The following is a 21,383-nucleotide window of genomic DNA, read 5'->3' as shown; positions in this document are numbered from 1 at the left end:
TGTTGAATCCCGAGTGACCGGATCCCGTAATGAAAAATGGAGAAAAAACGGAGAAAGAAATGAGCCTGATGATTAGGCTTCATCCGGAAAGACTATGCAGACGAGACTTTTGCTTGGCTCGGACAAAACTTTTAACGCCGTCAACTTAAAGAGCGCTTAAAAGAGCAGCTTTCCCTGAAATTAAGAGACTGGGGGGGAGGGGGGGAGGGAGAGAGAAAAAACTGATTCATGGAGGATCACTGTGTGAATTGAATCCATGGAAATCTGGAAATGAAACCTCCTCCTTTCCTGACCATGCGGCTTGCAAACACCTGGTTGTTTCTAACGGCAATCTTGCTCTGCGGCAAACAGCACCTGGGCACCAGGCTGGGGAACTCCTCTCACGAAAGTCATTTATGTCCCGACTGCTCTCATCTGACCCTGAAGGTGGAATTCTCCTCAACCGTCGTGGAACACGGTAATGAGTTCCTTGCAGCAGATTTAATGCAGCCTTTGCAAAATGCAATATATCTATGTATGCATGTATGTTTGTACATACATTGTGTATGAATGTAGGGACGCGGTGGCTCAGTGGCTAAGATGCTGAGCTTGTCAATCGAAATGTTGGCAGTACAGCGAATCCCTAGTGCCACGTATAACGGGGCGAGCTCCCGTTCCTTGTCCCAGCTTCTGCCAACCGAGCAGTTTGAAAGCACGTTAAAAAAGCAAGTAGAAAAACAGGGACCACTTTGGTGGGAAGGGGACAGCGTTCCGTGCGCCTTTGGCGTTGAGTCATGCCGGCCACATGACCACGGAGACGTCTTCGGACAGCGCTGGCTCTTCGGCTTTGAAACGGAGATGAGCACCGCCCCCTAGAGTCGGGAACGACTAGCACATATGTGCGAGGGGAACCTTTACCTTTACGTACGTATGTATGTATGTATTGCTGTCTCTTATAAAATGAAACTACAGATAATTCTCGACTTATAGCCATTTACAGGTAGTCCTCGACTTACGACAGTTCGTTTTGTGACCGTTCAAAGTTACAACAGCACTGAAGAAAGTAAATTATGATTGTTTTTCACTCCTGTGACCATTGCAGCATCCCCATGATCATGTGATCAAAATTTGGACACTTGGCAACCGATTCATGCTTATGACTGTTTCAGGGTTCTAGGATCATGTGACCCCCTTTCACCACCTTCTGACAAGCAAAGCCAATGGGGAAGCCAATTTCACTTAACAACCGTGTTACTAACTCAACAACTGCAGTGAGTCACTTAACAACTGCGGCAAGAGAGGTCGTAAAATGGGACAGAACTCACTTAACAAATGTCTCACTTAGCAACAGAAATGTTGGGACTACCTGTAATTTAGTGCAAAGTCATAACAGCCCTGAAAATAATGACTTATGACCAGTTCTCACACTTATGACCATTGTAGCATCCCCATGGTCATGTGATCAAATTCGGGAGCTTGATAACTGGCAAGCTATATGACAGTTGAACTGTCCCGGGGTCATGTCATCACCATTACTCTGTTGTTTTGTATGTACATTGAGAGCTTATGAACCAGAGACAAATTCCTTGTGTCTAATGACACTTGGCCGAATAAAATTTCCTTTCCTTTCCTTTCCTTTCCTTTCCTTTCCTTTCCTTTCCTTTCCTTTCCTTTCCTTTCCTTTCCTTGCCTTTCCTTTCCTTTCCTTTCCTTTCCTTTCCTTTCCTTTCCTTTCCTTTCCCCTCCCCCTCCCCCTCCCCCTCCCCCTCCCCCTCCCTCTCCCCCTCCCCCTTCCCCTCCCCTCCTCTCTTTGTATTCTATAGTCTATTCTAGCCTTACCCTTCCTAGCGGGCTTCCAACATGGAAAGTCAATGGGGAAAACTCAGATTTACTTAATGACTGAATGATTCACTTAACAACTGCCGTGATTCACTTAACAACCGTGACAAGAAAGGTCATAAAATGGGGCAAACCTCACTTAACAACTGTCTTGCTTAGCAATGGAAACGTTGGGCTCAATTGTGGTCGTACATTGAGGACTCCCTGTATAGGAAAGGTCTGCTGAAAACGACTGGCCTGGCGTTGGTCAGAAGAAGGCAGTTGCATAAAGAAACTTTTATCATGGCATCAAAGGGCTGATTAATTTATTTGCAGTATATTTTTTTATGACTGGGAAAGATACTTGTAGGATTGTTGTCCTCAGAAGGCCAAATAACACAGCTGGCCTTGGAGACTCTGACCTTGGTTAAGTCTATAGCTCATTATTAACTACTTTGTCGCAGGCGGCAAAGTGCGTGTCCTGTATGGTGTATGCTCTAAACCGGAGATGAGTCATGGACTAGAGCAGTTATTTATTCCAGCTTTCTAATCCTGGGGAATATTGGATCCCTGCTGCGAAAGGCCTGAGTATCTGCCACAAAATGTTGTGTACTACAGCTGCGTTGGGGGCTTGCTGTGTCACGACCAATTAGTCTTTGTGTGTGAACAGCAAATATATCAAGGTGTCCTGCAAATATTGGAAATATAACCAAAAAACAGGCACATACGGTATTATCACATGTGGTGGACTGGTGTTAAAGCAAAAAAAAAAAAAAAAAAATCTGGGCAAAACTGCATAAGTGGTTATAAAAGATGATAGGAAAACATGTAGATTTTAAACCTGAACTGTTTTTATTAGGAGGTATCCTGAATCAAGACATTTTATGAGAATTGCATAGATTAATACAGGTAGTCTTCAATTTACGACCACAATTGAGCCCAAAATTTCTGAGACAGTTGTCAAGTGAGTTTTCTCCCATTTTACAACCTTTGTTGCCACAGTTGCTAAGTGAATCACGGCAGTTGTTAGTAACACGGTTGTTAAGTGAAACTAGCTTCCCCATTGTCTTTGCTTGTCAGAAGTTCACAAAAGGGGATCACGTGACCCCTGGGACACTGCAACCGTCATAAATATGAGTCCGTTGTCAAGTAGAGCCTTGGTAGTACAGTGGTTTAATGCACCCTGTTATTAACACAGCTGACTGCAATTACTGCTGGTTCGAATCTCTCCAAGGCTCAAGGTTGACTCAGCCTTCCATCCTTTCAAAGGTAGGTGAAACGAGGACCCAGTTTGTGGGGGCAATAAGCTGACTTTATGAAGGCTATTGCTTAACGCATTGTAAGCCGCCCTGAGTCTCCGGAGAAGGGCGGCATATAAATCAAATTAAAAAAAAAAAAAGTGTCTGAATTTTGATCATGTGACCATAGTGTTGTAGGTGTGGGGAAAAGGTCATAGGTCACTTTTTTCAGTGAGGTAACTTTGAATGGTCACTTAAGCAAACTGTAATCTGGAAGAATTCATGGGAAAGTCGGTGGCCAGGGGGAGTGTGGCCAGGGGGAGGGGCCACACTCCAGAGTAAAGTCTGGACTTGTAAAGGTTCCCCTCGCACATGTGCTCTAGGGGGCGGTGCTCATTTCCATTTCAAAGCTAAAGAGCCAGCGCTGTCCGAAGACGTCTCCGTGGTCATGTGGCCGGCATGACACAACACCAAAGGCGCATGGAACGCCGTTACCTTCCCACCAAAGGGGGTCCCTATTTTTCTACTTGCATTTTTTACGTGCTTTCGAACTGCTAGGTTGGCAGAAGCTGGGACAAGTAATGGGAGCTCACCCTGTTACGCAGCACTAGGGATTCGAACCGCTGAACTGCCAACCTTTTGATTGACAAGCTCAGTGTCTTAGCCACTGAGCCACCGCATCTCTCTTTTTTTTCTGGACTCTAGGCAGACATAAAAGTGGCAGGAGTGACTTCTGACTTCCCGCTGGTTTCCCCATTGATTTTGCTTGTGGGATCTGGCAGGGAATGCCAGAAATTGTGATCACATGACCACAGCTCACATCCAAGCACTGCGTGCCACAGATCTTGATCAGGTGACTGGGGATGCTACAGTGGCCACATCTTCACCGACTGTTCGTAAGGGGCCCTCATTTAGTGCCACTGCAACTTTGAACGGTCCTGAATGAGTGGTCATAACTTGAGGACAACTGGAGTTCAAGCACTTGAAAGGAATTTTTGATATTTTGCTATATGCCACCTGACCTAAAGGAAAATCAAGGAGCACTAGGGTGCTGCCCGGTTCCTTTCTCTAATGGAATATGCGGATGACCTTGGGCAAAGGAGGGAAGAGATGCTGCCTAGGAAGCAATCGGAGAAGAGAGGCAGGAGCCCCCAATGGCTTAACGGTCAGAGGAAGAAACTTAGCAGAGACCCTTCCTAATGAACCAAGCATTTGATTGGTGGTGGCTTATGCCTTCAGGCTTGCAATGGCCTGTTTTTATTTTATTCTTCCTGTCTCTTCTCTTCTCTTCTCTCTTCTCTTCTCTCTATAATCAATAATCTATTCTGTTCTATTATTATTCTATACCTGTTCTATTCCTATCCTATCCTATCCTATCCTATCCTATCCTATCCTATCCTATCCTATCCTATCCTATCCTATCCTATCCTATCCTATCCTATCCCATTCTAGTCTCGGCATTTATTATTTTTACAAATAACTCTAAATAGTGAACATACCCAACACACCTTCCTCCTCTTAAGTTTCCCCACAACAACCCTGTGAGGTAGGTTCGGCTGAGAGGGAGGCACTGTTAATATATCCAGTTGTGTTTCCTGCCTGTCTTATCCGGGAGGGCTGATGCTTTGTTTTCAAGAACATTTTCTCTCCGTGTCTCCTTAGAGGAATTGATTTAGTGCCCCTTCCTTATCTTGTTCCAGTAAAAGGTTTTAGGCCCCTATATAACGGTATGGTTTCCTTTGCCTTTTCTAATGTGTATTTTTCTTTTTTTTTAAAAAAAAAGTTTTTTATTAATAATTCAAATTTTAAAAAACAATGGACATAGTTTGACATCTCCAGTTTCTAACATTTCTGTCTAATTCAAATTAATAAATAATATATTCCTCAATCTATACACAAATTTACATATATCTTACTTCATTACATGCCAAGCATATTACATAATTCCTCCTAAACAACTATATCCATATCCAATAAACTTATATCACACACACAAGTTCAGTATACATTGACATGTATATTTCTAGACACTCACTACACCTACTTTTGGCATTCTTCCTGTTGTCTAACCATTCATAAAATTTAGTCCAGATTTCATAATATGTTGATTCACTTTTATTTTTGAGTTCCAATGTGAGTCTGTCCATTTCTGCACAATTGAAGATTTTACGTAACACTTCTTCTTTTGAAGGTGTTTCTTTACTCTTCCATTTCTGAGCAAATGCTATTCTTGCAGCTGTTAATATATGTAATATTAGGTAGGTTACATTTTTATTATATTTACCATCTGTCATTCCCAATAAGAAAAAATTGTGTATTTTTCTAATGGGTTCCTTTGCAGAATATATCGTGGCGTTCAACGGCTACTTTTCAGCCAAAGCGAGAAGCAAATTTATTTCAAGAGCGCTGAAGAGCAGCGAGATAGAAAACTGGAGGATTGTACCCCGCAACAACCCAGCCAGCGATTACCCCAGTGACTTTGAAGTGATCCAGATCCACGAGAATCAGAAAGTCGGAGTGGAGACGCTTGAGGACCATCCCAATATCAAACGGGTTACGCCACAAAGAAAAGTCTTTCGCTCGCTAAAGTACACCGAGAGTAAGCATGTTCAGCATTTCCATGAATTGTTCCCGGGAAGGATTGGCCAGTTGTCATACACTTAACTCTTATCTTTCTCTGGAATTTTACTGTTTCCCAATCAAGTTTGGTTTTTAAAACCAAACTTTAAAAATGAATTTCATTTTTTTTTTTATTTGATTTATATGCCGCCCTTCTCCGGAGACTCAGGGCGGCTTACAGTGCTTTAAGCAATAGCCTTCATACTTTTGTATATTTATACAAAGTCAGCTTATTGCCCCCACAAACTGGGTCCTCAATTTACCTACCTTAGAAAGGATGGAAGGCTGAGTCAACCTTGAGCCTGGCGAGATTCGAACTTACTTTAATTGCAGACAGCTGGTGTTAAATTACAATGCATTAGTCTGCTGAGCTATCCAGACTCCTTTCGTTTTAAAAACGAAATTCAATCCAGGGAAAAGTAAGGTTTTACATTTAGGCAAGAAAAGCCAAATGCACAGGTACAGTATATGTGGTACCTTGCTCAATAGTAGTAACTGTGAGAGGGATCTTGGAGTCCTAGTGGACAACCATTTAGATATGAGCCAGCAGTATGCTGCAACTGCCCAAAAAGCCAACACAGTTCTGGGCTGCATAAACAGAGGGATAGAATCAAGATCACGGGAAGTGTTAATACCACTTTATAAGGCCTTGGTAAGGCCACACTTGGAATACGGCACCCGGTTTGGTTACCACAATGTAAAAAAAGATGTTGAGACTCTGGAAAGAGTGCAGAGAAGAGCAACAAAGATGATTAGGGGACTGGAGGCTAAAACATATGAAGAACGGTTGCAGGAACTGGGTATGTCTAGTTTAAGGAAAAGAAGGACTAGGGGAGACAGGATAGCAGTCATCCAATATCTCAGGGGCTGCCACAAGGAAGAGGGAGTCAAACTATTCTCCAAAACACCTGAGGGCAGGACAAGAAGCAATGGGTGGAAACTAATCAAGGAGAGAAACAACCACCACTGAAGGAGGTTTGAGGATCTTTTCTAATGTTTCACTCTCTGCCCAAACCCCTGAACTGGCGTTGTGATTTCTTGCGAAGGGATTAGTTAACTGGGGAAAAATATAACCATTCTGTGGGAGACAGAAAACAAGATTTCTCTCCCGTCAAGAAATTGCTTTGGAGGTTGTTGGCAGTGAGGATGGTGAAGCCAGAAGCTGTAATTTGTGGAACAATTGCTACGCATGGCTTTGTATAGGGTTGGTAATCTTTCCTGGCACTGGACACCTTCATCTTAACATTGTATGATGCTGTGTGTGCCAACGTATAAAGTAAAATTATTTAAAGAGTTGCTCAATAGTAAGATGGACAGCATATAGATTTAAAAAATAAAAAAGATACATTTTAAAATAGTTGAAATCTTGTGAGAGTTCATGTGATAGCCACATTTCTTGAGAGTTTTGCTATCTTGTGAGATTTCAGCCCTTTTGGGGGTTTTTTAACAAATGTTTTGTATTTTTTATACTGGACATCTGTTGATGCCTTCTGGTGGTGCCATAAGGCTTCGGTTGTCTTTTTTCCTCATCCAAATGTGCTTAAAAATCCAGAGGAAAGGGAAGAACTTTTGTTTTATTTTATTTTATTTTATTATTTTATTTTATTTTATTTTATTTTATTTTATTTTATTATTTTATTTTATTTTATTTTATTTTATTTTATTATTTTATTTTATTTTATTTTATTTTATTTTATTATTTATTTTATTTTAATTTAATTTAATTTAATTTAATTTAATTTAATTTAATTTTTTATTATTTTTTATTTTTTATTTTATTTTTATTTCATGATTTATTATTTCACTATTTTACTTTATTATTTTATTTTATTTTTATTTTATTATTTTATTTATTTCATTTCATTATTTTATTTCATTTCATTTATTTCATTTTATTATTATTTATTATTATTATTTTATTATTATTTTTTGTAGTTTGTCCCAGTTGGAAGATTCTGACTAGGTTAACAATAGTAAAACAATGATAGTAAACCCAAATTCACTGTTAACAATCCATCCGGGGTTGTTCACTTGCTCCCATTCCACGTGATGAAAAACCCCCAGTTGTTGTCTGTTTTGTGGTTTTGGAGTGCTCTTTCCCCACACATGGCAGCATCCTCGGTGACAATGGGAATATGTACCATCAGCAGCTCTTATCCAGTGTTGGGATTATCCCATCCCCTTTGATCTATACACCTGGTAGGAAAAAGACTGGGCCATTCCGTTCTTCGTTTTCTTTCTTTCCCAGAATATCCTTACAGCTCACGGTGTCCAATCTCTGCATTTTGCTGATAAAGTTGCAGATTCTTTTCTGTGTCAGTTAAGGAGTCCACAAAGTCTTTCGTTTACCGTCTTTCAGTTTGGCAATCTTGCTTTTGGCCTTGCGAGAGATTGTCTTTCACCTTGAACTGAGCTTTGAAGCTAGTGAGAGTGTTATCAGGATGGAGAACCTGCCCTCTCAATCTCAGAAGGGTGGAGTCAAAGCATGCCCAAGATAATCACAGACTGCATGTTTTCACCAACTGCCAAGGCTGAATCTGCCACTATGGCAATTTAGATACGATTAATAGATTATCATCAGAGATATACACTTTTTATGAATTTGTTTACAGAAAGTGAGCTTCATATACAGGTAGTCCTCAACTTACAACCATAATTGGGACCAGAATTTCAAATGCTAAGCAGTGTGGACCTTGGAGTCTTCTAGTCCATCCAACCCCCTGCCCAAGCAGGAGATCCTATACCCATGATGGCGAACCTATGGCATGCCTGCCAGAGGTGGCACGCAGAGCCCTCTCTGTGGGCACGCACGCCGTCGCCAGCTGCTCTTTTGGTTTCCGCCGTGTGCATGTGTCCCGAGCAGCTGGTCTTCACGTGCTCCGGGAACCCCGAAGACCAGCTGGCCAGTGCGCATGTGCGCACCCAAAACCAGCTGGTCAGCATGCGCCCAGGCCAGCTGGTTTTTGGGCTTCAGGCGCACACACTCCTTCCAGTTTGGGCACTCGGTGCCAAAAAGGTTCGCCATCCCTGCCCTACACCATTTTAGACCAGTGGCTGTTCAGTCTCTTCTTAAAAACCTCCGCAACTTCTGAAGGCAAGCTGTTCCACTAGTTTATTATCTTCACTGTCAGGAAATTTCTCCTAGGTTGCTTCTCTCCTTGATTAGTTTCCACCCATTGCTTCTTGTCTTGCCTTTTCCAAAGCATCAGAAGGGCCCCTCACTTCAATCCCGAGCTCCAAATATTCTCCTTTATTAGCACATTGTCATCCATTTTTGGAATCCTAGAAGTCAACCCGCTTTCTCCCCCCAACTTCTCCCCTGAAATGTAGCTCCTCCTGATAACTTACATGGCTCCTACCATGCTGGAATTCCAGAAAGTGAAAGTTCTAGCCATTCAAAGTTCAATACAATAAGGGGAAGCTATACAAATGTTTTAAATAAATAATCAAATGGAGGGGTAGTTAGACATGAGAAACTAGGCAGTATACAAATGCCCTCATTGGTCAAGTTATATCTCTGTGCTTCTCAAATCTGCAGCAGATTCAGCTACTCCTTGCAACGAGACCAGATGGACGCAGAAGTGGCAGTCTTCCCGCCCGCTCCGAAGGGCAAGCTTGTCTCTGGGTTCCGGGTTTTGGCACGCGACGGGCAGGCACTCCAGCAGGCGCTTGTTGAGAGCAATACCTCGGCAGGTGGCACAGACCCTTCAGGCAGACGTGCTCTGGCAAATGGGTTTTACAGGTAGGTCTGTTAGTAGATGCCATGCAGAGTCTTCATAACTACAAAAGGGCTTTATAATTAGCCATTGCACAGCTAACTCTCGGTTAGAAAGGTTAGAATTTCCCTTTCTAGTACAAAACAAATAATATTAGAAGTTGGAAGAAGTCTCATTGCAGGTTTATTTTTGATTAATTTTTTTTATTTATTTTTTTATCTTGGTTAGAAAGATTAGTTTCCCTTTTTAGTACTCTCTCTCTCTCTGTGTGTGTGTGTGTGTGTGTGTGTATATATGTATATATATATGCGATATTTTTGCAATCAGGGTTTTTTTCCTATGTTGAAAGATGTTAAAATGGCCATGGTGGGATGAAATCTCTATTCATCGCTTTCAGGCCTGACAGACATTTTATGTTGTTTCTTCTGAGACTTATGGGAGACTGGGATAGCACTATTTCGGCCTTCTTGGACCTCTTCAGCCAGACACACCCATATTTTATGACTCCTCCCTGTAGAGGTCAAATATTTATTTCTTTTAATTCATAGGTATAAATGTGCGATATTTTTGCAATCAGGGTTTTTTCCTATGTTGAAAGATGTTAAAATGGCCATGGTGGGATGAAATCTCTATTCATCGCTTTCAGGCCTGACAGACATTTTATGTTGTTTCCTCTGAGACTTATGGGAGACTGGGATAGCACTATTTCGGCCTTCTTGGACCTCTTCAGCCAGACACACCCATATTTTATGACTCCTCCCTGTAGAGGTCAAATATTTATTTCTTTTAATTCATAGGTATAAATGTGCGATATTTTTGCAATCAGGGTTTTTTCCTATGTTGAAAGATGTTAAAATGGCCATGGTGGGATGAAATCTCTATTCATCGCTTTCAGGCCTGACAGACATTTTATGTTGTTTCCTCTGAGACTTATGGGAGACTGGGATAGCACTATTTCGGCCTTCTTGGACCTCTTCAGCCAGACACACCCATATTTTATGACTCCTCCCTGTAGAGGTCAAATATTTATTTCTTTTAATTCATAGGTATAAATGTGCGATATTTTTGCAATCAGGGTTTTTTCCTATGTTGAAAGATGTTAAAATGGCCATGGTGGGATGAAATCTCTATTCATCGCTTTCAGGCCTGACAGACATTTTATGTTGTTTCTTCTGAGACTTATGGGAGACTGGGATAGCACTATTTCGGCCTTCTTGGACCTCTTCAGCCAGACACACCCATATTTTATGACTCCTCCCTGTAGAGGTCAAATATTTATTTCTTTTAATTCATAGGTATAAATGTGCGATATTTTTGCAATCAGGGTTTTTTTCCTATGTTGAAAGATGTTAAAATGGCCATGGTGGGATGAAATCTCTATTCATCGCTTTCAGGCCTGACAGACATTTTATGTTGTTTCTTCTGAGACTTATGGGAGACTGGGATAGCACTATTTCGGCCTTCTTGGACCTCTTCAGCCAGACACACCCATATTTTGTGACTCCTCCCTGTAGAGGTCAAATATTTATTTCTTTTAATTCATAGGTATAAATGTGCGATATTTTTGCAATCAGGGTTTTTTCCTATGTTGAAAGATGTTAAAATGGCCATGGTGGGATGAAATCTCTATTCATCGCTTTCAGGCCTGACAGACATTTTATGTTGTTTCTTCTGAGACTTATGGGAGACTGGGATAGCACTATTTCGGCCTTCTTGGACCTCTTCAGCCAGACACACCCATATTTTATGACTCCTCCCTGTAGAGGTCAAATATTTATTTCTTTTAATTCATAGGTATAAATGTGCGATATTTTTGCAATCAGGGTTTTTTCCTATGTTGAAAGATGTTAAAATGGCCATGGTGGGATGAAATCTCTATTCATCGCTTTCAGGCCTGACAGACATTTTATGTTGTTTCCTCTGAGACTTATGGGAGACTGGGATAGCACTATTTCGGCCTTCTTGGACCTCTTCAGCCAGACACACCCATATTTTATGACTCCTCCCTGTAGAGGTCAAATATTTATTTCTTTTAATTCATAGGTATAAATGTGCGATATTTTTGCAATCAGGGTTTTTTCCTATGTTGAAAGATGTTAAAATGGCCATGGTGGGATGAAATCTCTATTCATCGCTTTCAGGCCTGACAGACATTTTATGTTGTTTCTTCTGAGACTTATGGGAGACTGGGATAGCACTATTTCGGCCTTCTTGGACCTCTTCAGCCAGACACATATACATATATACACAGACACATATGTATTTATATATACATATAAATACATGAAATAAAATAAATATATAATACACACACACACACACATATATATATATTATACATTAGACATCATTCATATTAGAATTCTCTGTAGGTTTATTTTATTTTATTTTATTATTTTATTTTATTATTTTATTTTATTATTTTTTTATTTTATTTTATTTTATTTTATTATTATTTTTTAATTTAATTTAATTTTTTTTTTAATTTTATCAAAAGACACTTTATGTAGCATTCTTGTGAAGAGGCGCAAGGTCTCAGCAGTTACAGATGCTGAGCTTGTCAGCTGGAAAGCTGACAATCCGTTTTGAGACCTGAGCGCCATGCGATGGGGTGAGCTCCCGTTCCTTGCCCCAGCTCCTGCCCACCTAACAGTTCGAAAGCATGCAACTGCAAGTAGATAAATAGGTACCATTTTGGTGGGAAGATAACTGTATTCCAGGCCCCTTGTCATACAGTCATGCTGGCCACATAACCACGGAAATGTCTTTGGACAACGCTGGCTCCTTCGGCTAAGAAACTGAGGTAAGCACTGCTCCTTAGAGTCAGACATGACTCGAGAGGGGAAACTTTTACCTTCACCTTTTAAGGTGAGAGAATTCTGGGAGTTGAAGTCCACCTATCTTAAAGCTGCTGAGGTTGAGAAACACTGATGCAACCTGCTAAAATCAAAAGGCAGTCAAAATATTTCTATAAAACTTTATGTAAGCATTATTTATTTATCTATCTATCTATCTATCTATCTATCTATCTATCTATCTATCTATCTATCATCTATCTAAGCATGCAGGAATGGTTTCTTAAAATACCATCAGAACCGGATCTGTTTCACTAACCTGTCATTGTTTCAACCTTCTGTACAAATAGGAGGCGGTGTAAGAGTGGCTGTCTTTGATACTGGACTCAGCGAGAAACATCCACACTTCAAAAATGTAAAAGAGAGGACAAACTGGACAAATGAGAGAACTTTGGATGATGGTAAAAAAAAAACAAAAAACCCAAAACTTTCTTTTAACCAGTTGTCCCAAAGGTGCTTTTTCAGGAGGCAACTGGACTTCCTTGGTTTTTTTCCTTTTGAAGACGTTTCGCTTCTCATCCACGAAGCTTCTTCAGCTCTGACAGAATAGTGGGGAATGGAAGGATTTATATTCCTTGCAGACAGCTGGTCATTTGTATCCTTTTAGAGGGTCCTTGAAGCACCTGGAGGTTTATCTGTGTCCTCAGGGTCACCTGAATAGTGCAAATGATTCCTGTAGTCTGCAATTTTTTCCCTCTGGAAATCAATTCCTACTCCCACTCTGTTCAAAGGGTCTTCATCCCAAATTGTATAGCTAAACATCTGTAGAGATTCTCAGCCATCCAGGTCATGGTTGTCCCAAAAGTGCTTTTTCAAGAGGCAATTGGACTTTCTTGGTTTTTTTTTTCTTTTGAAGATGTTTCGCTTCCCATCCATGAAGCTTCTTCAGCTCTGACTGGATGGTGGGGAATGGAAGGATTTACCGTATTTTTCAGAGTAGAAGACGCACCTACCTTTTTTGATTGGTTTTTTTTTAAGTTTTTTTTTTTTTTTTTAGACAAACACACATACAAACATACAATGTATTTTCTTTGAACAGAGTATTTGGCTGGTTCACAAATGTAAACAGTGTTTAGTCATTTCAATTAAATTTACAATTTCTATATTTCCTTTTTGCCATATTTATTCCTCATCTATTTTTTTTTAAAAACGGTATTACCCTTCATTCTCATCTCTAATCTTAATCAAATTCAATTTTTCCCTTCTATTCTATTATACTCCTTCCCATTGTCATCTATTTTTATATCCATCCTCACATTGGGTAATTATGTAATATTACAATTGTTTAATACAAATTCAACATTTTAATATAAATCAATTAGTTATATAACCATCATTTTTGTATATTAATCAATATGAACATGAATATTCCAATTATTTCCATGCAATCCAATTTGGCAAAATCCACTGAACAAAAATATTCGCTTAGCAACAGATATTTTGGGCTCAGTGGTGGTTGTAACTGGTGGACCGCCTGTATTTCCTCCTTTCTTCTTTTCTTCGCCACAAAATTATCTCTACCCTAGCCACAATTGACCAGACAGCAACACATCAAAGTACCTTAAAAGTATAGCAAAGATAGTATATCAAAGTATACTTTGGTATAAAAGTATACCAAATATAATATATATCTTACTTGATTGTTTATTGTCAACAGGCCTGGGCCACGGGACCTTTGTCGCAGGCGTGATAGCTAGCATGAGAGAGTGCCAAGGATTTGCTCCAGATTCCGAACTGCACATATTCAGGGTCTTCACTAACAATCAGGTAAAGAGAGGACCGTGTGTTTTGACCTAGGCTTCCCCAGCAGCGCGAAGCCGAGTCCTCATCCCGATAAACCCCTTTTATTTAATTCACAGTGAATTCCTCTCCAGCAAAGTCTTTCCTCTCCCACAGTCTTTCAAGATAGTTCACAATTACCGACCTTTATCAGGCTTGGAGAGTGGCCAGGCCGATATCTTTTCAGACTCCACCTGTAACCGACAATACTTGGCAAGAATGCAGGAACAGATCTTCACCCAAATGAACTAATTGTCTCCTGCAAACTCCCCTCCCCTTTCACTCCTCTTTATTCCCTGTGGAAGGGGCCATTCACCGTCCACCTGTGGCTTTACTCCTGAGTCGACCCTTAGCTGTTCCCTTCTCCTGGTAGCTCTGCGCATGCACACCCTGGGAATAGGATCCAGCTGTTCTTCTGCCCCACTGATGTCTGACTCCGAAGGCAGCTGACAATTATCAGACGGCCCTGGCCCCATCTCTGCCTCTGATGCAGAGCACTTGTCAGAGCCTTCCCCAGGACTGGCCCATGTTCCTTCTCAACCTCCTCATTGTCTGAATCTGCTGCCAGATCTGCTGGTGTTGTGGCCTGCCAGCGGCCTGCGCAGATTGTTGCTGATCCCGACGACGAGGAGGCTGGTGTGCTGCGCCAGCAGCCTGTGCAGCCGGTGCCCGAGTCGGACAGCGAGGAGGCTGAAGAAGATGTAGTGCCAGAGGCAGAGATTCAGCCAGGGCCTTCAGAACCTCCAGAGGCTCCTTTAAGTGAAGAGGAGGAAGAGGAGGAGCCTCTTCTCAATGCACGAGCACGCAGGGCTGCCAAAAGGCAGGAGTGGTTCCTCAGGAGGAGGTCTCCTCGAGAGTAAGGCTTCAGGCTAATTGGCCATGCCCTTAGCCTATTTAAGAAAGAACGCGGCTTGTAACAAGCTGCAGGAAACAACTTTAGTTCCCTAATCATCGCGGTGGGATTTCTCTGCAACCTTGCTTCTGGGCTTTCTGTCAACTCCAGTAAGACTCTGATTATCTTATCTGTGGAATTCTGGCAGGGTGTTAAGCAGCAGTTGCTAAAACTGCGTTATTTGAGTAAACTAAGTTTTGTTCAGAGTTTGTGTGTGCTGTGTTCTTAGGGATCCGTAGCTGGGGCAGAACAGCTGACCACTGGCGGGCCACGACACAGTGGTTAAGGAGTTAGACTTAACACTGGGGAAGACCAATCCATCCCAAGTCGTAGAAGCTCCCTGGAGGCCTTTGGGCCAGTCCCTAAATCTTATTTCCTAAGTTTGTGGTGGAAATAAAAAAGGGAGGAGGGAATGCTGCAGGTGCCCTTTCAGTTCCTGGAGAAGAGGCAGCATATAAATCTAACAAATGTAAAGAAGAATCAGTGCAGCATTCCCAATCTGATGCTCTCCAGGCAGAGGGAGATTGCATCTGCCAGAATCTCTAGCCCGCCTCTCCAGGGAATCCCAGCAGGGAAAGCATTTTTAGGAATCAAACCGTTGGTTCTCCATGCATTATATTGGAACCCCTTAAAGGCCTCCTTTTGTGTGTGTGTGTGTGTGTGTGTGTATAAGAGTTTGCTTCTATGTATCTTGAGATCAGCACTGCAGATCTTAAAAATGGGTTTAAGAGTTTGGCTCCAAATACCAGGATAAAACTCTTATTCTGTTTTTAATGGTAAAATTGGGATTTTAAGGCTGAATTCATTGAAGAAAAAAATACATTTTTGAGATAAGGTATCAGTTTGGTTGTGGAATCTGGGGAAGCCTTCCTTCTCCTTTTCCTTTTTCTCCTTCTCCTTCCCTTTCCCTTTTCTTTTTTCCCCTTCTTTTTCATTTTTCTCTATTTCCTTCCTATGCGTTTCTTTTTCTTCCTTCCCTTCCCTCCTCCTCTTCCTCCCCCCTCAGACCACATATGGAAAAATAGAACTATATGTCCAAGGGCAAAGCTCTTTATAAGACTGGGGTCTGTCAGCACTTCAAGCTGCATCTACTCTAGTGCTGACATAAGGAGAAGCGGAGGTGTCTGGAAAGGGCCGTTTGACTTTTCACCTACTTATTTTCCCTGGACATAATATCCCTAGGAGATGGGATGGGAGGGGGGAAATTCCTTTGAGCTGGAGCAGTAGATTAAGGGTAGAGTGACTTGGAAGATGGCCAATGAGTGCAGAGGAGTAGGGAAAGGAAAGGGAGGGTTTTGGGTCTGGAAGTTAGTGTTGGCTACGATGGAGTTGGAATTAGAATGTTGTGCTTAATAAATAGGAGTTTTTCATCAAAGACTTTGTTTGAAATGCAATTTATTTGAGACAACCTCGAAACCTAACGGGTCATTACAGGGAAGTTCCCTATCTCCTTAATTTTGGGTAGTAGCAGATCCCTCTTGTGTGTGCATGAAGAGACCAGGCAGACTCCACCTTGAGGATTGTTGTTGTTGTTGTTATGCTTAATATTAAGATCTGTTTCATTTTTAAACAGGTTTCATATACATCTTGGTTTTTGGATGCTTTTAACTATGCTATCTTAAAGAAGATCGATGTGTTGAACCTTAGCATTGGAGGCCCAGATTTTATGGACCATCCGTTCGTAGACAAGGTTGGTATGGAATGGGGGAGGGGAGGGGAAGAGACTGACGGCAATTAGACGGTTTCTCCTTTCATCTCAGAAGATTTCGTTTAATAGAAACTTTGGTTTTATACAAAACAATAATACAGTAGCACGGGGAGGTTGTAGCCATACAATCAAACCTGGATTGCTTTACAATATAACATTCTCTGAATATCAAGTCTTAATGTAGCTAATCCCTGAGTTTCTAACATCTGACTGTTTTCATTTCCAAGGTGTGGGAATTGACAGCCAATAATGTTATCATGGTCTCTGCTATTGGAAATGATGGTCCTTTGTATGGGTAGGTGATTTTTATTTTATTTTATTTTTATATTTTGAGCAGGGATGTATTGTTTCAGAGTAAATTTACAATAAAGAAGCACTTTTGCAGACTTCCGGTTTGCTGCTTGTCCCCGCTGGACGCTCCTCCGGGATCGTCGAACCCACTGCCTGTAAGAGCCGCCTTTTTCAGCGGAATGGCGGCTCGAAAAAACTCCGTTTCCATTAGGAAACGGAGATAGAGCCGGCTGGGGTGGGTAGAGTCCTCTGCCTAATCCCAAAAGTTTTTTATTTACTTTTGGGAGGGAGCGGAAGAGACTCCCCGTATCCCCAGCCGATGCTCCGGGCTCTGGGAAATCTCTGCTACACGCAGAGCTAGGGAGCAAAAGCAAGCCTGTAAATCTGTCAAATAAATTAATTAAAGAAGATATGAGCTGGACCTCTGATCCTGAAGCGCAAGTATTCTTTTTATTCTATTTTGCCTAAGAAGTGAAGTGAAGGGAAAAAAAGTTTTTTTTTAAAATGGCGATTGCTGCTGCGGCTTGAAGAGAGGCTGAAAGGGAAATTCCTTCCGTTTTCAATTACAAAGTAGCGGAATGAATACTTTTGGCTGTAACTGAGGCAAAATCTCACTCTCACTTCTGTTTTTTTTTTCTTTCTTTTTTTCTTCTCTTTGAGGATCTGATATTGATCTTGGTTGGAAAAAAGTTTTTTTTTTCTCTCTCTTTTCCAGTAAATTTTGTCTGCATGGAAAAATGGCACTGAGACTTATAAAACTAGACAAACAGGCAGTGGGGGGGGGGATTCCCCCATTAATAAATTACATTAACAAGTTTTAACTCTCCAGTCTCAGAAACCTGACTTTAATATAATAGAATTTCTTCTTGAGGAGATTGTAAGAAGGGATGAGATTGTGAATCAGCAACTTGAAAAATTTAAGTTGGAAATCAAAGAAATTGGTGAATTGGTGAAATCTAAGTTTGGCTTTTTGGATCGAAAGATTTTAAAAGTAGCTAATGGCTTAGCAGACTTTATGACTCAGTTGGAAGCAAATACTAACTCTAAAATGAAAGAAACTGAGGAGAATTTGGATGATAAGATCCAAAAAATTAAAAAGGATTTGGCAAACATTCAGGATAATAGTTCAGAAGACAAACTTAAAATGGAGGCTGATCAAAAGACTGTTAATGAAGAAAATGTACAACAGAGGATTGAAAGAGAAGTTTTAATGATCCAATACAATTTTACAGAATATGCAATTAGACTGAGAGGTTTGCAGGAAGATGACAGAGATGATTTAAGGAAGATATCTTCTGAAATTCTGGCTGGGATTTTAAAGGTTCAACCTGATGAAGTGTTTTGCAGGATTGACAGAATTTATAGAATAAACTCCTGGTTGGCAAAACAAAGGCAATTGCCTAGAGATGTGGTGATTTATTTTACAGACAAAGAAATTAGAAATAATATTGTCCAGAATCCTTATGATTCTGCTTTGCAATTTCGTGGAAGAAAGATTTGGATTTTTAAGGAACTCCCGCCCAAGATGTTAATGGAGAGGAAGAAATTTGGTTTTCTAGTGAATGAGTTAAAAAAAAGGAATATTCTATTTAGGTGGGACGTCCCAGTTGGTTTAATATTGAGATACCAAGGAGTAAGATACCAACTGAATACTGTCGAAAAAGCGGAAGAATTTTATCAAAAAATTTTAAAAATAAATTTAACATCTTTAGGCATAACACAGGACAAGCAAAAGGAGTTGGAAATAAAGGGAAAACATCAAATTACAGAGGCTGTGGTAGATAAATTGTCTTTGGACTCCTTGGATACCCCAGCTGGACTGTCTATAAATTTGAGAGCAGTGTCATCTGATTCTAATGTGATGAACTATCAACTTACAGACAAGTGCACAAATCAATCAGTTGATATACAAGTGATGGAAAAGACATATGAGATAATAAAACAAAACCAACAAGATCAATTTACAAAGCAGAATGACAACCGAACAGCTGATACACAACTTGTAGGAAGGAAATCTGGATGGAAATGCAACCCGCAAAAGAAAAAGAAAAGAAACAGATCTCGTAGAAATAGTAGTTTCTAAACCAAGCAACAGTGAAGCCAGGGATTTTAAAAAAATAAATGAATATGTGAAAAGATATTGGAGGCGAATTATCGTTTAATACTATCTTGAGGAAAGTGGCAGATCTCTGCAATGCCGTGATTTTGGGATGTGGAAAGAGCCTTACACTGTTGGATTTGAACTATCTATTTTGGATTTCTTTTACCGATAAATATATTATATCTATTTTGAGTTACAAGGCAAGAGAGTCATGCTGGGGCATGCAGAAGATCTGGCTGTTACCCACTAAGATGATGGGGATTTATAATCCTGATGAAAACCACAATTACAACTATATGGAATATAATTATAATGTCACTCGGGTGGTTGTTTTTACTTTTATATATACATGAGGATATTCATTATTGATGGGGGCAGAAGATGACTGAAGATTTTGAATAAACTGTTGCACCAGGATGCTATGTTACCCTATTATGGATGACGGATTTAACAATCTAGTGGAAAGACATCAAAGAAGATACTAAATGAATTATAAATTTAAAGTTATTGTCTTTTCTTTTTTTATAAAATGGAATGTATATATAGACATATGTATATTTTAGCAGAGTGGGCAGTGGATTATATTTAGAATTGTAGTGCATGGTAATCTTGCAGGAAACTGGGTTGAAATAGGCTAGTTTAGTGATTGATTAGTTTAAGAAAAAGGATTTTTAAGTCATATATTTTGGGGAGTGGAAGAATTGGATAGAACTGAATAAATGTTAAATTTGGAGAAGGCTGCTTTGAAATGTTAAATTAATATATATAAAAGTAAAGGTTATGTTGTTGTAATAATAATATTTTATAAGTTTGGGGGAGGAGAAAAAGGGTAGATTGTGAAAAGCGGAGAAAAGCGGAGTTATAAGAATACTATGCTAAGGGTCAGTACTTTGAGGAGTGAGTAAGGGCATGGTAAAATATTATGTAATTAATTATGAATTAGCTTATTGTTGTGAAGAAGAAGTCACAGGGGGGGATGGGTGGTGAGGGGGGGTTAGGGAAGAAGGGAGGAAAAGGGGGAAAAACTTGTATTTGAAAAACTTTTTCAATAAAAAAAAAAAAAGAAGCACTTTTGCCATCTTTAAAAAAAATAATGCTGATTTTTCCCAAATAGCTTGGTTTCTTTTCAATGTAATCCTTCATTCTAAACACATGCTATAACACCATGATGGCAAACCTATGGCACGCGTGCCACAGGTGGCACACGGAGCCATATCGGTGGGCACACGAGCTCAGCTCCAGTGCGCCTGTGCGAGCCGGCCAGCTGATTTTTGGGCTTTCTGGGCCCACCAGAAGTCAAGAAACACACTGTTTCCGGCCTCCGGAGGGCCTCCGGGGTGGTGGGGAAAGCCCGTTTTTCAGTCTCCCCAGGCTACCGAGCCTTTCTAGGGGCCTGGGGAGGGCGGAAAACGGCCTTCCCCACCGCCCTGGAGGCTCTCCGGAGGCCAGAAACGACCCATTTCCCAACTGGGGAGAGCGAAAAACGGGCCTACTGGGCCCACAGTGCCATTGCATGCCAAAATTGGGAGCGCATGCATGGGGGGGATGGGGCGCATAGAATTATGGGTGTGGGCATGCACGTGCGCGACCCCCCCCTGCGCTCTCCCCGCTTTTGGCACATGATGGCAAAAAGGTTAGCTATCACTGCCATAACATATATGACAACTAGTTTCAGAAATTGTTTCTTAGGCAGAAGAACGGCTGAAATTCAATGCAAGCTGTGCTTATATCTCTTTGAAACCCCACTGCTTTCACTCTAGTTTAAAGATGATCTTTGTTTAATCCGAAGCAAACCCAGTTGAGGCTATGCCATGGTTGGTTTTAAGCATCATTTGCTGAACGAGTCAGGATGTCCTAATTTGTACTGTACCATAATTGGTGGGTTCACATATATTACGCTTAGACAAAAAGTTAGATCAAGTTATGACTGTTATATGTCAGCCGCTAAAAATGCATAAATTTTCCTTGATTTTGACCATTGAGTTTTGTGAGGAATAGAAAACCAGCTCATTTTTAATACCTAAAACCAGTTTAATTTATGTGTTCCATCTTTTCGGAATACAGTGTAACATCGGGAGTCCTTTTCATGTACTGTGTACCTTTAACTGATAAGCATAGGAATTATGAGAGATTAACCCAGTTCATTTGAAGGCTGCAACTTACCGTAATAACATGGTTGGGAATGTTGAGGCTCAGATTCATACTCTTACTCAACTATTCGCATTCTTACATAGTGCAAATCCAGTTTTTCAGCTCTAACATGATGGAGTCCCCTTGTTACCCAATTCACTTACAATCCTAAACCATAATGGATTCATACATCTAACTAAGCCAGACACAAGCCCACCATTTGTGATTTAACATAATGTATGATAAGGTGAGACTTG

General features: G+C 40.6%; 1 protein-coding gene across 1 annotated transcript in view; it reads left to right on the top strand.

Moving 5' to 3' along the window:
- The first annotated feature begins 219 nt into the window (after window positions 1–219).
- MBTPS1 (membrane bound transcription factor peptidase, site 1) overlaps window positions 220–21,383 on the top strand; it is a 66,367-nt gene continuing 45,203 nt past the window's right edge. Inside the window, exons 1-7 of the mRNA XM_070952745.1 lie at window positions 220–457; window positions 5,377–5,634; window positions 9,193–9,396; window positions 12,516–12,626; window positions 13,883–13,992; window positions 16,470–16,586; window positions 16,832–16,899. Coding sequence (XP_070808846.1) covers window positions 271–457; window positions 5,377–5,634; window positions 9,193–9,396; window positions 12,516–12,626; window positions 13,883–13,992; window positions 16,470–16,586; window positions 16,832–16,899 — 1,055 coding nt within the window. The 5' untranslated portion in view covers window positions 220–270. The remainder of the gene's footprint in view (window positions 458–5,376; window positions 5,635–9,192; window positions 9,397–12,515; window positions 12,627–13,882; window positions 13,993–16,469; window positions 16,587–16,831; window positions 16,900–21,383) is intronic.

This window comes from Pituophis catenifer, unplaced genomic scaffold (genome assembly GCF_029215685.1).
Source record: "Pituophis catenifer annectens isolate HBS135680 unplaced genomic scaffold, rPitCat1.0.hap2 SCAF_13, whole genome shotgun sequence".
Lineage (NCBI taxonomy): Eukaryota > Metazoa > Chordata > Lepidosauria > Squamata > Colubridae > Pituophis > Pituophis catenifer.
The sequence above is the reverse complement of the archived record's forward strand: the minus strand, read 5'-3'. Positions and strand labels throughout refer to the sequence as shown.